Source organism: Oryzias latipes, chromosome 13, assembly GCF_053564925.1.
Source record: "Oryzias latipes strain Hd-rR chromosome 13, Olatipes_Hd-rR_3.1".
In the NCBI taxonomy this organism is placed as follows: Eukaryota; Metazoa; Chordata; class Actinopteri; order Beloniformes; family Adrianichthyidae; genus Oryzias; species Oryzias latipes.
This window is the reverse complement of record NC_136249.1, coordinates 28,657,593-28,670,960: the sequence shown is the minus strand read 5'-3', so window position 1 is coordinate 28,670,960 and position 13,368 is coordinate 28,657,593. Positions and strand designations below refer to the sequence as shown.

Below are 13,368 nucleotides of genomic sequence, written 5' to 3'. Positions count from 1 at the left end.
CCGTCGAGGCCTGACCAGAGCTCTTCTAGGGCCGGCGTTTGGGGGTGGGGGCCTGGGCTTGCTCCGGGGGGGGGCGGCGCTTTCTGGCTCCCCTCTCTCTGTGTGGGGGTGGTGGTGCTGGGCCTGGGGTGTCTGCGCCTCCGGGGGTGGGGCCCCGGGGCTGGGGCCCCGGGGCTGGGTGGGCCTGGCCCCCTTGCTGGGGGGGGGCGGGGGGGGGGGCTGTTTGACCACCGGGGTCACCTCATAATAGGGTGAGGGGGTGGGGGGCTTAGCCTGCGATGAGCCTTGGGGGGGGGGTTTACTGGGCAGTGGCCCCCCTCCTGTGGTTGCCGTATGGAGTGGGCCCCCCCTCTTTCGGTTTTATTTGCACCTTAGACATGTAGGGCCCTTGGTAGGGGGGGTGCTTGGACATCACTGCCAGCAAGCAGCGGATGTCCTCCTAGCACCCTACCCACCAATTTTAACCGCACCTTAGACATTTAGGGCCCCTTGGTGGGGAGGGTGAGGGGACACACACTCTCTCAAACACACATACACGCACACACATTTTGCAAGGAAGGTGGGACCTAGGACCATCTGTCCCCTGCCTCTTCCCTGGTGGGGGGTACGGGCCCCTTTGCAACGGCGGCTGTGTCCCCGGGGTGCCGGCTTCCTGGGCCCGGCGGTGCTCTCTCCGCGCGGTGGGGGGGTTCACATTACATCTGAGCCGGGGGTGTTCGTGTCCCTGGGGGGTGGGTTCTGGTCCTTGCTCCTGAGTGCTGGGCCCCGCCAAATTTCCAACTGTGGCCGAGCCTGGTCGGGCCATATTTACAACACCCCTTGTGGGCCCTCTTTTTTCCCCGGGGTTCCCCCCTCCTGGGCGGGGGCGGCGGGCCCCTGCCTCGCTCCTCCCTGGACCAACCGTGGGCCGGGCGGATGGCTGCCTGGAGTGCGGAGTGGGTCTCCCTTGGGGGGTCCTGGCTCGTACCTGGGGTTGGGGCGGGGGGATGCCCGGAACTCCTGGGTGGTGGTGGGGTGCTCGTCTGGGGCTGTGGGCGTCCTTCTCCGGTGGGGCCCTGCGCTGGGTTCTCCCGGCGCGGCGGGGGGGCTGCTCTCCTGGTTGGGCTGGGGCGGCGCCCTCTTTCCCTCCGTGCCTCCCTGCTCTCTGGCTCTGGGGGCCTTGCGGCGGCCCTGCTGGCCCTGGCCTGGGTGGCGGGCTTGGTCGCCCGGGCGGCGGTTGTTCCCTGCCGGTTCCCGTGTGGCGTTGGGGGGATTCCGGCTGCCGCTGCTGGTGCAGTGGGGGTCTTGGGGTGGGGATGGCTGGGCACTCTCCCTCCTTCTTTTCACGTTCCACCATCCATTTTAGAAGAACATAAACACTCACCTGAGCACAGGTGTTAGCTCAACAGACTGAATGACTGAAATATTTCACACTAGTTGGTTTTAAGGCATAAGTATGCGTGTGAACATTATCTGTTTTGTGTACATGTCGACAGGTGGACATTTTTGCAACTAACAGGTGTGTTTATAACATTTGAGTGTGTGTGGACAGGCTCCGCCCTTTTTTTTGTTTTTTTTTTACATTTAAACCTTACCATAATGATTAACAACCAGTAAACTTGTTGCTTTATGCTGCTTCATGGTCTTATCCCCCTTCCCCTCCTATTATCACCCCCTACCCCCCCTCTCTCTAACGTCCCTCTCTCTTCTTCCCCTCTTTCCTTTTCCGTCCGGTCCAACACCAAAGATTTTCAGACATGTTTGAAATTAATAAAGTTTGGCCCCAATTACAAAAAGGGGTTTATTCAGACATACCTTTGGTTTGTCTGAAGATTAATAACCCCTCTTGTTAAAGTAAAATATGTCCAACCCAAGAGGCCCTCAGCTCTCATCTGTCTGCCTAGCTGTTGGACAGGACAAGTTAAAAAAAAAAAAAAAAAAAAAAAACTTTTGAGTTTTTATGAGTTTCTGCTATTAAAAGGCCTACAGTATCAGATAAGATGTTGCTTTTTACAGTGTAGATGAAAGGGAAAGAATGAATAGGCTGTAATGTGACATGCTGGGATTCAAAAGGGAAATTGAAGGGCCGATGAGGTTACTTAGTAAAGTTAGCTGACTTTATGTTTGTAGTCCTTTTCAAATCTATTTACCTGTAGATGACTTTAAACAACCACAGAAAAAAAAAACCTTCCTCTTTATTTACATGTATACACAGTTCAGACCAAAGGTTTGGACACACCTTCCCATTCATTTGAATGAGAAGGTATGTCCAAACCTTTGGTCTTTACAGTATATTAATCTTATATTAATCTTTAAGGTACTTTTTTCCAGCAGCAACAAATTGCTTGTTACCATTTTCTCTCATTGTTTTATCACATCCCAAACCTGGTACGCTTTTGTAACAAGAATCTTTGTCCTTTAAAGAAGGCTGCACTGCTTTCATAAACAACGTGAGCCAGTAACAGATGGTGACTCAAACTGTGCTGCGGCAAAATGTTAATGAGCACCTTTATTTCATAACAACGCAAAGCTGAGATGAAAAAGAAACGAGTGTGCGAGCTGTTCAGTGTCTTTTCTTTTCCTGGGCACTTACTTTTCTGCACTCATCAAAGTCACTGAAGCTCTCGTCGTCATCATCCAAGCTGTCTGCTGAGCCTTCCAGCAGCAGTCCTACTCTGTCGTCCAGGATCTCCTCTGCATCCAAACAAAAACAGTTATCTATTTCACAAACCTGGTTTGGTCACTTTTGTAGCATTTGGAAATTTTAATTATACTTGAAACTTGTTTTTCATAGTTCACAAAAGCTTTCATGATGAAGGAACCTGCAGAAAAACTTTGCAATGTTGAACAATTATGTCACAAAATGAAATCTTTGGTTGCATTATGAACAATTAATTCAAATTTGCCTACCTCTTCATTTCTACCTCATTTAGGAATTCTTTGTTCATGAGCCTTGAGCTGATAAACACCAATATCTGCAACTGATGACTCATTCATCCATTATAACCTAACATAGATTGTGTCCAAATGAGCCTATTGTTACAGCTTTACAAACTGCAGTAACAATTCGGGAGCTTTTTATATTTATAATTTTTTATTTTTTTATTTTATTGTACAAAACATGAATAGATTAAACAAATAATTGGGCTGATTCCATATAAAACTGTTTTTCAGCAGGTTCCTCCTCTGCAGGACACGAAACTCAGACATACGACATACATGACAAGACAAAACCAAACAACCACACAATCTGTGAAATAGTTAAAGTCCATCCTTATTACAACAGCTACATGTATGTTCTTACTCATATTTTTCTAAACTTTTCCCTTAACACTGTCAAAGTCTACTTTTTTTGCATAAAGTTTCTTTTTTTTCAATTATTTTATTTCATAAAACACACAACATGGACTTTGGAATTAACTATTGTATTAACAATATCCTAAATAAATAAAAAAGTCTTCCAGATGCTGCATGCTTGTGTTTTTTGTTGTTTTTGCTAATTTGAAAAAAAAAGGCAATAGTAAAATCCACAGCAAAAATTAGTTTTCAAAAGAATTAGTAAAATAAGTTGCCATGTAATGGGTGCAATAAAATTGATTATTTATTAAAATGTAGGACATGCTGAGAACACCAAGTCAGTCCTACAAAAACAGTTAAAACAAATTATGACTACGTTTTTAAATATCTGATTATTCAGTAGTTAATAAAAAAACAGTAAATTGTGTCATAAGGAAAATATAATGTAGCACAACTATCTTAATCAAATGCATAATAACGAGATTCTCCTTATTTAAATGCAATTTTACAGACATGGAAAAACTTTATGCACGTTATGCAAACAGAGGTTTGGGTGCTCCTGCAGGACACGGTAACTTACTTTTTTAATCTATAATATGTCTCACCTTGACTTTGGGAGAAGATGTCAGTGTAGAGGTCTTCTGCCGCGTCGGAGCGCCGTGGCGGCAGGTAGCAGAGCTGCCGGCGCTCAACAGAGGGCAGAGTGTTGACCGTCAAAGCCAGCGAAGCTTGAGAGAATGCCGCCTTCATGTCGGAGAAATTGAGACTGTGGGAATCTTTTCCATTCAGCTGAAGGATTTCATCGCCGGCGTTTAAACCTAGAATGTTAAAGAAGTCCTTGAACATCTGCACAAGTCAAAGATGCAAAAAAATCTCTGAACTTTTTTCAATATGAATAAAAAGCTGAAGTCCCGTCTTTGTTTTTAAAGTAAAGTAAACTCTGACTGATCTGTTCTAGTACTCTGCAGGTTTCTCATATCTGCTGACATTCTGCACTTTGACCACCTCCATCAAAAAAGCTTAACATCTGACTAATCTGAGGGGTGACTCCGGGTCATTAGTGTAAAATATCTCATTTAGATGTCATGTGCAACATCAAAGACGACTCACGAGAAGCAGGTTTCTGATGATTACAGTAATCAACATCCCTCAGAAACATCACATAATCCAAACCTCTCTTTACCCGCTGAGTTAGCATCTGTTAATGCATTTGCAAAAGTGAGATCAGAGGAAAAAACATGGCAACCTTTTGGCTTTCCTGTCAATGCAACACGTGGAAAACCTGGTTTTACAGAGCGCCCATTTGGACAAGAACTATTAAAAAACTGTAAACCTTTTGCAAAGGCTAGTCCTCCCGCTTTTACGTCGGTTATATAGAGCTGCTGCACACCGTCCTCTTCCACCACCGAGATGGAGAAACCTGAGGAGGAGAGGGAAACATGGTAGGTGGGAGAAGAAGTTCAGAAGGAGCGAGGAGGATGACTAATGCATGTGGAAATGCTCTGAAAAGTAAGTCATGTAAAGGTCAGAAAAAATAACTCTGCACAAAACTAAAAAAGTCCACTCAACAAAAACTTCTTACCATAGCCAATCATACAGGATTCATCTCTGTCAAACTGGATGACTTTTGTTATTTTGGAGCACAGCTCGATTTCTTTGTAAAGCTGTGAAGAACAAAATGAACATATTATATAAATCCTGAAACAGCAGCCGGCTTCAATCACAGCGTGGTGGGTGGGTTATTGACAGCAGGAAACGAGAGCATTCATTTTCGGTATTCTTAGACAAAACAGCTCTGGCTTTGTTTCTGCTGCAGCTTTTCTTCACTGAAACAAGATTATGAGAAAATACATTCTGATCATTCCTGTCCAAAAAGGTTTTTTTAGCATTTGATCCTCCCAGATTACTGACCCTTTAATGAAAATACAAGCAATCATATTTACAAAAAAAAATGAGGATTGTTAGAATCCACAACAAAGAATTACTGGCATTAACATTTGCATGGCAATAACAGAATAGTGGCATGTTTGAAGACAAAAGGGGAATGGCTTGTTTTTCTTGTTTTTAACCTTCTTTTTTGTGGAATTTTTACATGATGGAGGACATTTATTTAGAAAGCTCAAAATCGCATTTCTGAGTATTTCTTTATACAACAAAAAATATTAATTGCTTATTGACTCTGGTGTTTTAAAAACTTTCGAAAAAGCATTTAGAAAAAGCACCTTCTATTCAAATGTGGACAACATAATCATCTCTGGAAAAGACTGACATTGTTTGTAAAATAGAAAAACATGATCTTTGGGGGAATCCTTTTTTTTAAATAATGTGATTTTTCAAAATCACAACATTGATAAATCATGTAATAAAATGGTTACAGTATAACGGGGTGGGATTATTTAAGTTCGCTTCCTTCCACTCCCTTTCAAGCAATATCTATTAATATGCCTAATTATTCCTAAGTTTGATTAGTTACTGTATGAATGTATAACGGATGATTGTATAGCTTTTGTGTATTATTTCTATTTGATTGCTTGAAATAAACCATTTCAGATCAAAAATCAAATCAAATCAAAACAGATTTAATTTTTAGTATTGACCCAAGCATTCATGTGAAGACTTCACACTGCTGCTTTTTAAACTAATTTAATATTTTTTTTATTAACATTAATGTTAACTGGTAAAATTTTCTTAAGTCAGCTGTCTTTTTTCTTTATGGACAGACTGCGAATATTGTTTTAATTTGATAAAGATTTTGACAATCATAATAAAGAATATGCAGTAAAAAAAAAAGGTTGGTAGGAAAAAATACTGTTAGATGACAGTCACGTACCAGATCACATATGTCCTCTTCTGGCTTGGGAATATAGAATTGCACTTGGTTTTCAATGAGAAATTTCAGTCTCAGGTAGTGTTTGGTTGGATCGAGCTCATGAGCCTGTGGGAATAATGCAAAACAAGAATATTATGTGAAATAATTGCAGCAAAAAAAAAGAACAAAATCCCCCTTACACTCAATTATTATTGGGATAAAAAATTAGAAAACTGAAATGTGCACCAGGCTGCAAACGCGATCTGGTTTTAATACCTTGCAGATGGACTCAAGAACCCAGAGCGCAGACTCCCCCGGCTGGACTATGGTTAAAACAGGGTGATCATTTGGCAGGCAGACCCAGGAGGGAGTCAGGTGGTCCGGGAGCCAAATATCACTTTCAGTATTGGGTCGTGGAAGATTGTTTACAGTTTCCTCCTTGCTTTTCTTTCAACAGAAACATCAGAAAGATGTTAAACACTATTAGACCTTATCTAACTGATTTACTGTACATGATAATATCTCCTAAATCAGGAGAATACATTTAACTGGTATCCGTTTAAATGAGTTCCACTTGTGCCTAACCTCCATCTCAATGCACAAGTGTGCTAAAAAGAAGTAAATCCTGCATCCTTACTGAGTTTTCCTTGACATGATCCAGATATGTGCACTCTGGGGGCTTTTTCTCAAACTCTTCCCCATCAGCAAAGACCTGCAGGTGCAGAAATAAAGTTAAGTAGTCCAGCTTAAGGCATAATTGTAAAGGATCTTTGTGTGGCAGGTCTGTCTGCATCACTGTCTAAAAGATTTGACAGGACACGCACCTGGCTGACTGAAGGGTGAGCTTTTGTCTTCTTCTTTGAGGTAGTGTCCAGGCCCCACAGGGAGGAGAACCTGCTCCGGCGTTTGCTGCAGGAGCGGGACGTGGCCTGTGTTCGCCGCCGCACTCCAGTTTCAGTGCGAGCTGCCACCTGCAGACCAGAATCAAAGCAAAAAAAGAGTGAATAGTTTCTAAAAAATATCTCATTTGACCTCATATCATTATATAACTGTATCACCTGTTAAGAGTCTATAAATGCTGTACAATACTTGTACCAGCATAATTAAACAGAGCTGACAAAAACAGAAATTAGTTAAATAAACGATGATACATTTAGGATATTCTAGAAATGTGTATGAACAGTCAAAGTTGAAGGAAAATAAATCTATAATTAGGTCTTTTATTACTTCCCCGTGAACCGCCACCTTAACGTGGTGGGGGAGTTTGAGAGCTCGGGTGATCCCAGGAGCTAAGCTGTCTGGGGCTTAAGCCCCTGGTAGGGTCTCCCATGGCAGACAGGTCCTGGGTGACGAGCCAGACAAAGAGCGGTTCAGAAACCCCTGATGAAAAGAAACAACGAGGACCCGATTACGTCGCCCGGATTGGCGTCACCGGGGCCCCACTCTGGAGCCAGGCCCAGGGTCGGGGCTCGGAGGCGAGCGCCTGGTGGCCGGGGCTCTTCCCACGGGTCCCGGTCGGGCACAGCCCGAAGGAGCGACGTGGGACCACTCTCCCATGGGCCCACCACCCGTAGGAGACCTCAAAAGGGGCCGGTGCAATGTGGTTTGGGTGGCAGTCGAGGGCGGGTGCCTCGGCGGCCCAGACCCCGATCATGGAACCTGGCTTTTGGGACATGGAATGTCACCTCTCTGGGAGGGAAGGAGCCTGAGCTGGTGCGAGAGGTTGAGAGATACCGTCTAGATATAGTCGGGCTCACCTCCACACATAGCCTGGGCTCTGAAACTCAGTCCTTAGAGAGGGGTTGGACTCTCTACCACTCTGGAGTTGCCCAAGGTGAGAGGCGGCGGGCTGGCGTAGGCTTACTCGTGAGCCCCCAACTCAGCCGCCAAGTGTTGGAGTTCACCCCGGTGGACGAGAGGGTCATGTCCCTCCGCCTCCGGGTGGGGGACAGGTCTCTAACTGTGGTTTCGGCTTACGGGCCGAACAGCAGTTCGGAGTACCAGGCCTTCTTGGTGTCTCTCGAAGGGGTACTGGAAAGTGCCCCAACGGGGGACTCCATTGTCTTCCTGGGGGACTTCAATGCCCACGTGGGCAATGACAGTGGCACCTGGAGGGGTGTGATTGGTAGGAACGCCCCCCCTGATCTGAACCCGAGTGGTGTTTTGTTATTGGACTTCTGTGCTCGTCATAGTTTGTCCATAACGAACACCATGTTCGAGCACAAGGGTGTCCATCAGTACACCTGGCATCAGGACGCCCTAGGCAGGAGGTCAATGATCGACTTTGTAGTTGTTTCAGGTGACCTTCGGCCCTGTGTCTTGGACACTCGGGTGAAGAGAGGGGCGGAGCTGTCCACCGATCACTACCTGGTGGTGAGTTGGATTCGCTGGCGGGGAAGGAGGCCGGAAAGACTTGGAAGACCCAAACGTACTGTGAGGGTCTGCTGGGAACGTCTGGCTGAGCCCTCCGTCAGGGAAGTCTTTAACTCCCACATCCGGGAGAACTTCAAACAGGTACCGGGGGAGGTTGGGGACATTGAGTCCGAGTGGACCATGTTTTCCACCTCCATTGTCTCTGCTGCTGCTCGGAGCTGTGGTCGCAGGGTCTCTGGTGCCTGTCGCGGCGGTAACCCCAGAACCCGGTGGTGGACACCGGAAGTAAGGGATGCCGTCAAGCTGAAGAAGGAGTCCTACCAGGCCTGGCTGGCCTGCGGGACTCCAGAGGCAGCTGACAGGTACCGGCAGTCTAAGCGAGCTGCGGCCCGGACTGTTGCGGAGGCGAAAACTCGGTCCTGGGAGGAGTTCGGTGAGGCCATGGAGAAGGACTATCGGTTGGCCTCGAAGAAATTCCGGCAAACCATCCAACGACTCAGGAGGGGAAAGCAGTTCTCCACAGGCACCGTTTTCAGTGCAGGTGGGGAGCTGTTGACTTCGACTGGGGACATTGTCGGGCGGTGGAAGGAGTACTTCGAGGATCTCCTCAATCCCACTGACACGCCTTCTTTTGAAGAAGTGGAGAGTGAGGATTTTGGGGTGGGGCTGTCCATTACCCGGGCTGAAGTCACTGAGGTAGTCAACGAGCTCCTCGGTGGCAAGGCCCCGGGGGTGGATGAAGTCCGCCCTGAGCACCTCAAGTCTCTGGATGCTGTGGGAGTGTCTTGGCTGACACGTCTCTGCAGCATCGCGTGGCGGTCGGGAACCGTACCACTGGACTGGCAGACAGGGGTGGTGGTTCCCCTCTTTAAGAAGGGGGACCGGAGGGTGTGTTCCAACCATAGGGGAATTACACTCCTCAGCCTCCCTGGGAAAGTCTATGCCAGGGTACTGGAGAGGAGAGTCCGTCCGATAGTCGAACCTCGGATTCAGGAACAACAGTGCGGTTTCCGTCCTGGTCGTGGAACAGTGGACCAGCTCTACACCCTATCTAGGGTGCTGGAGGGTTTGTGGGAGTTCGCCCATCCAGTCCATATGTGTTTTGTGGATTTGGAGAAGGCGTTCGACCGCGTCCCCCGTGGCATCCTGTGGGGGGTGCTCTGGGAGTATGGGGTCCGGGGAGCCTTACTGAGGGCTGTCCGGTCTCTGTATGACCGGAGTAGGAGCTTGGTCCGCATAGCCGGCAGTAAGTCAGACCTGTTCCCGGTCCACGTTGGACTCCGGCAGGGCTGCCCTCTATCACCGGTTCTGTTCATAGTTTTTATGGACAGAATTTCTAGGCGCAGCCAGGGGCCGGAAGGGATCTGGTTTGGGGACCACAGGATTCCCTCTCTGCTTTTTGCAGATGATGTTGTCCTGTTGGCTTCATCGAACCGGGACCTCCAGCGTGCATTGGGGCGGTTTGCGGCCGAGTGTGAAGCGGCTGGGATGAGGGTCAGCACCGCTAAATCTGAGGCCATGGTCCTTGACCGGAGAAAGGTAGTTTGCCATCTCTCGGTCGGTGGAGTGTCCTTGCCCCAGGTGGAGGAGTTTAAATATCTTGGGGTCTTGTTCACGAGTGAGGGAAAATCGGAGCGTGAGATTGACAGGCGGATCGGAGCAGCGTCCGTAGTTATGCGGTCGCTCTATCGGTCCGTCGTGGTGAAGAGAGAGCTGAGCCGAAAAGCAAAGCTCTCAATTTACCGGTCGATCTACGTTCCAGTACTCACCTATGGTCATGAGCTATGGGTCATGACCGAAAGAACGAGGTCCCGAATACAAGCGGCTGAAATGAGCTTCCTCCGCAGGGTGGCTGGGCGCTCCCTTAGAGATAGGGTGAGAAGCTCGGTCACCCGCGGAGAGCTCGGAGTAGAACCGCTTCTCCTCCACATCGAAAGGAGCCAGTTGAGGTGGCTCGGGCATCTAGTTCGGATGCCTCCTGGACGCCTCCCTGGAGAGGTGTTCCGGGCATGTCCCACTGGGCGGAGGCCCCGGGGAAGACCCAGGACACGCTGGAGAGACTACGTCTCTCGGCTGGCCTGGGAACGTCTCGGGGTCCCCCCAGAGGAGCTGGAGGAAGTGGCTGGGGTGAGGGAAGTCTGGGCATCTCTGCTCAGTCTGCTGCCCCCGCGACCCGGTCCCGGATAAGCGGAGGAAGATGGATGGATGGATGGAGGTCTTTTATTACTGAAATAGTCAATGCAACCACAAGGAAGCATGATCCAGTGTGTTTCTATGCCAGTCCCAGGTCCAGAAAAATGCAGCTTGCTGTGTCAGGAAAGAGCATTGGACATAAAACTAAAGCCAAATCAAATATGTGAATCACAGAGATGATTTCCTGTGAAGAGCTCCAAACGGAGCAACTGAAAGGAGAAAAGGAGCATTGCAGGTCGGGTAGAACTCGGTGATAAATAGTTACAGGGGCTGTGGCTGCTTATTTTTTGATTTGCTTCTGGCAGGTTTTTTTTTAAACTGGCAAGTATCCTCTGAGCATGACCAGGGCACTTGCAGCCCTGGGTCCTGTAAACATTTGGAAACTCTTTTTGGTCACAGTGGGATGCAGGTATTGATGAAAACGTAGAGGTGGCAGGTGGGGGTGAAGCAGTATGTGGGCTGTTAGCAGTTGTCTCCTGTTTGACATTCAAAACTGCCAGCTTTCCCACCCACCTGCTCTGCAGCACCGCATCGGTTCAGCTGAATGAGAAAGATCCCAGAATGATAAAAAAAAAAAAAAAAAATCAGATAAGTGTTTTTGATCTGCTGCTACTTCTTAACATGCGGAGTGTCCTACCTTGATAGACTATGACAGTCAGTGTCCATAAAAGGAATGACTACTAAAATATTTAATAAAAACAAAAACTTGAAGCTTTTATTTATACTCATCCATAAGTTAAGTATGTTACTTAGGGGAGCCAAAGTCTATTCAAAATGAGAAGAGAAGTGAGCTAGTTAGACCAATACCCCTCCTGCATGTTGTTTGTCCCTTCTAAGTGAAATCATCCGTAAAATGAATAAATCATTCAAATTTGAATTATAAGTATGATTTGCATTGCACTCATTAGTTATTATGTTTGCTTATTATTAACATTTTTATGCCGTGTCTTTTCAATGTTGGTTTGTTTGCGTAGGGGTTTGAGAAGAAATACATTTCCATTGTGCTGTACATAAAATATATCGTACATTTAACATTAATAGATCTTGAATCTTGAATATAGGTGGATAAAAATGAACAATAACATGCTCATAAAGACCAACCTCGATGAAAATTGCGTTTTGGTGTTTTTAACATGTTCTTATTCATTTCTATGTATTTATTTATTCAAATCGTTGTAAATCAGTTGGGGACAAAAAAATGTTCATTGAAAAATCTTGTTATGATGTAGAAGCTTCAATTGGTGGGCCACAAGCCTCCTGCTCTGCTCCAATCTGATGCATTTGCTTGTAGAAAAAAAGATCCATGAACATTTTTTTGTTTTCCTCATCCGAGCTGACACCTGGCTCAAAACTACCTCTGGATAGCTCCAGCACTGCTTGGGGTCCGTGTAGTAAGGGCTTACTCCTCGTCAGCAGTCCCGCCCAAAACTCAAAGGCAAACCTTTAATAAACTACCGCTCTACATGTATGTCCTAGAAAATGACACAAGTTCTTTGAATTTGGCAAAAAACGGCAAAATCATGATTAAAAGAGTGCTGGAAATAGTTTTACGGTAGATCAAATTGTAATTGGAGTGGGATATAAGGAACCAGGATACAATTGGCTTTTATCAGAGTCCTGGGGCCCTAATGTCAACCAACTGAAAATTTGTCGATAATAAAGAATTAGGGTAATTTGGATTCCTAAAGCAGATTTTTTAAGTGCAAATTGAAGCTGCTAACTTCCAACAATCAAGAAAAAAACATTTTTTTAGAGGCACAACATGGCTATTTGACTGAAGATTGTAAAGATCAAGACTGTAAATGTATGAATATGAAAATAACAAATGGAGGATATGTACCAATGCATGGAAGGAGGAGACCGAGAATATACCCAGCCGGCCCATCGCCACCTTGGTGGGGCGAGAGGCGAAGGCCAGGAGGCGTTTGGGGTTGGGAAGCTCTCCTCCTTGCAAGCTGGCCAGGTAGCACTTGAAGCGAAACAGATCCATGTGAAACTGCTCCAGGTTCTGCTCCCACAGGAAGATCTGCAGGGTGACACAATAATTCAATCAATAAATAGTTTATGAAGACTCTTGTTTGTCAACTGTGGATTAAAACAGGGTGTCTAATTTCTTCCCCCGAAACTCTATTAGCCCTTCCTCAAAGAGCTATAACAATCTGCCTTCTCTTTTGTCCGATGGCTGAATGTTTACTGGGCCAGTAGAGCAGGACATTGTGATTATTTACTGGGTGACCCCCCCTCAGTCACGGTTCTGAGCTGGTGTTTGGAAGAAGCAGCCATTGCAGTGCTGGAAGGCCAAGCAGCCCAGCAACAAAGACACAACACTCCACATTCCACTTGCAGAAACAGCTTGGGAGCGTTTCAGCTCCCTCAGTTTTCAAAAGCAGAGTCTTAAATCCATTCAGCTCGAACAATTTGAAACCTGACGCTGCCAAACATGCCAGGAGCTTCCAAAATGACCAAACAAAGCCCATCTGATATCCTCCCAGAGAGAGCAGACATTTTTAAGACACTATAAACTTGGACAGAATAAATCTTGTCAGATAATGATGTTTCCAAATAATGTTCTAAATAATGTTTCCAAATGTCCATATGTATCCTAGTTTTTCATTTGTTTTGTATAAAATAGTTGTTAAGGTAATTCATAGAAGGGGAAAATTCTTTATAACTTTCAATAAATTGGTTTCTTGAACAACTTGTCTTCTGTTAAAGGT

General features: G+C 46.2%; 1 protein-coding gene across 1 annotated transcript in view; it reads right to left on the bottom strand.

The window, feature by feature from the left end:
- tiam1b (TIAM Rac1 associated GEF 1b) overlaps nucleotides 1-13,368 on the bottom strand; it is a 54,326-nt gene that overhangs the window by 16,390 nt on the left and 24,568 nt on the right. The window contains exons 8-16 of the mRNA XM_011482332.4: nucleotides 12,492-12,677; nucleotides 6,910-7,056; nucleotides 6,723-6,797; nucleotides 6,362-6,532; nucleotides 6,107-6,211; nucleotides 4,859-4,940; nucleotides 4,610-4,696; nucleotides 3,882-4,094; nucleotides 2,573-2,673 (exon numbers count right to left, since the gene is read on the bottom strand). Of these exons, the coding sequence (XP_011480634.1) occupies nucleotides 2,573-2,673; nucleotides 3,882-4,094; nucleotides 4,610-4,696; nucleotides 4,859-4,940; nucleotides 6,107-6,211; nucleotides 6,362-6,532; nucleotides 6,723-6,797; nucleotides 6,910-7,056; nucleotides 12,492-12,677 (1,167 nt within the window). The remainder of the gene's footprint in view (nucleotides 1-2,572; nucleotides 2,674-3,881; nucleotides 4,095-4,609; nucleotides 4,697-4,858; nucleotides 4,941-6,106; nucleotides 6,212-6,361; nucleotides 6,533-6,722; nucleotides 6,798-6,909; nucleotides 7,057-12,491; nucleotides 12,678-13,368) is intronic.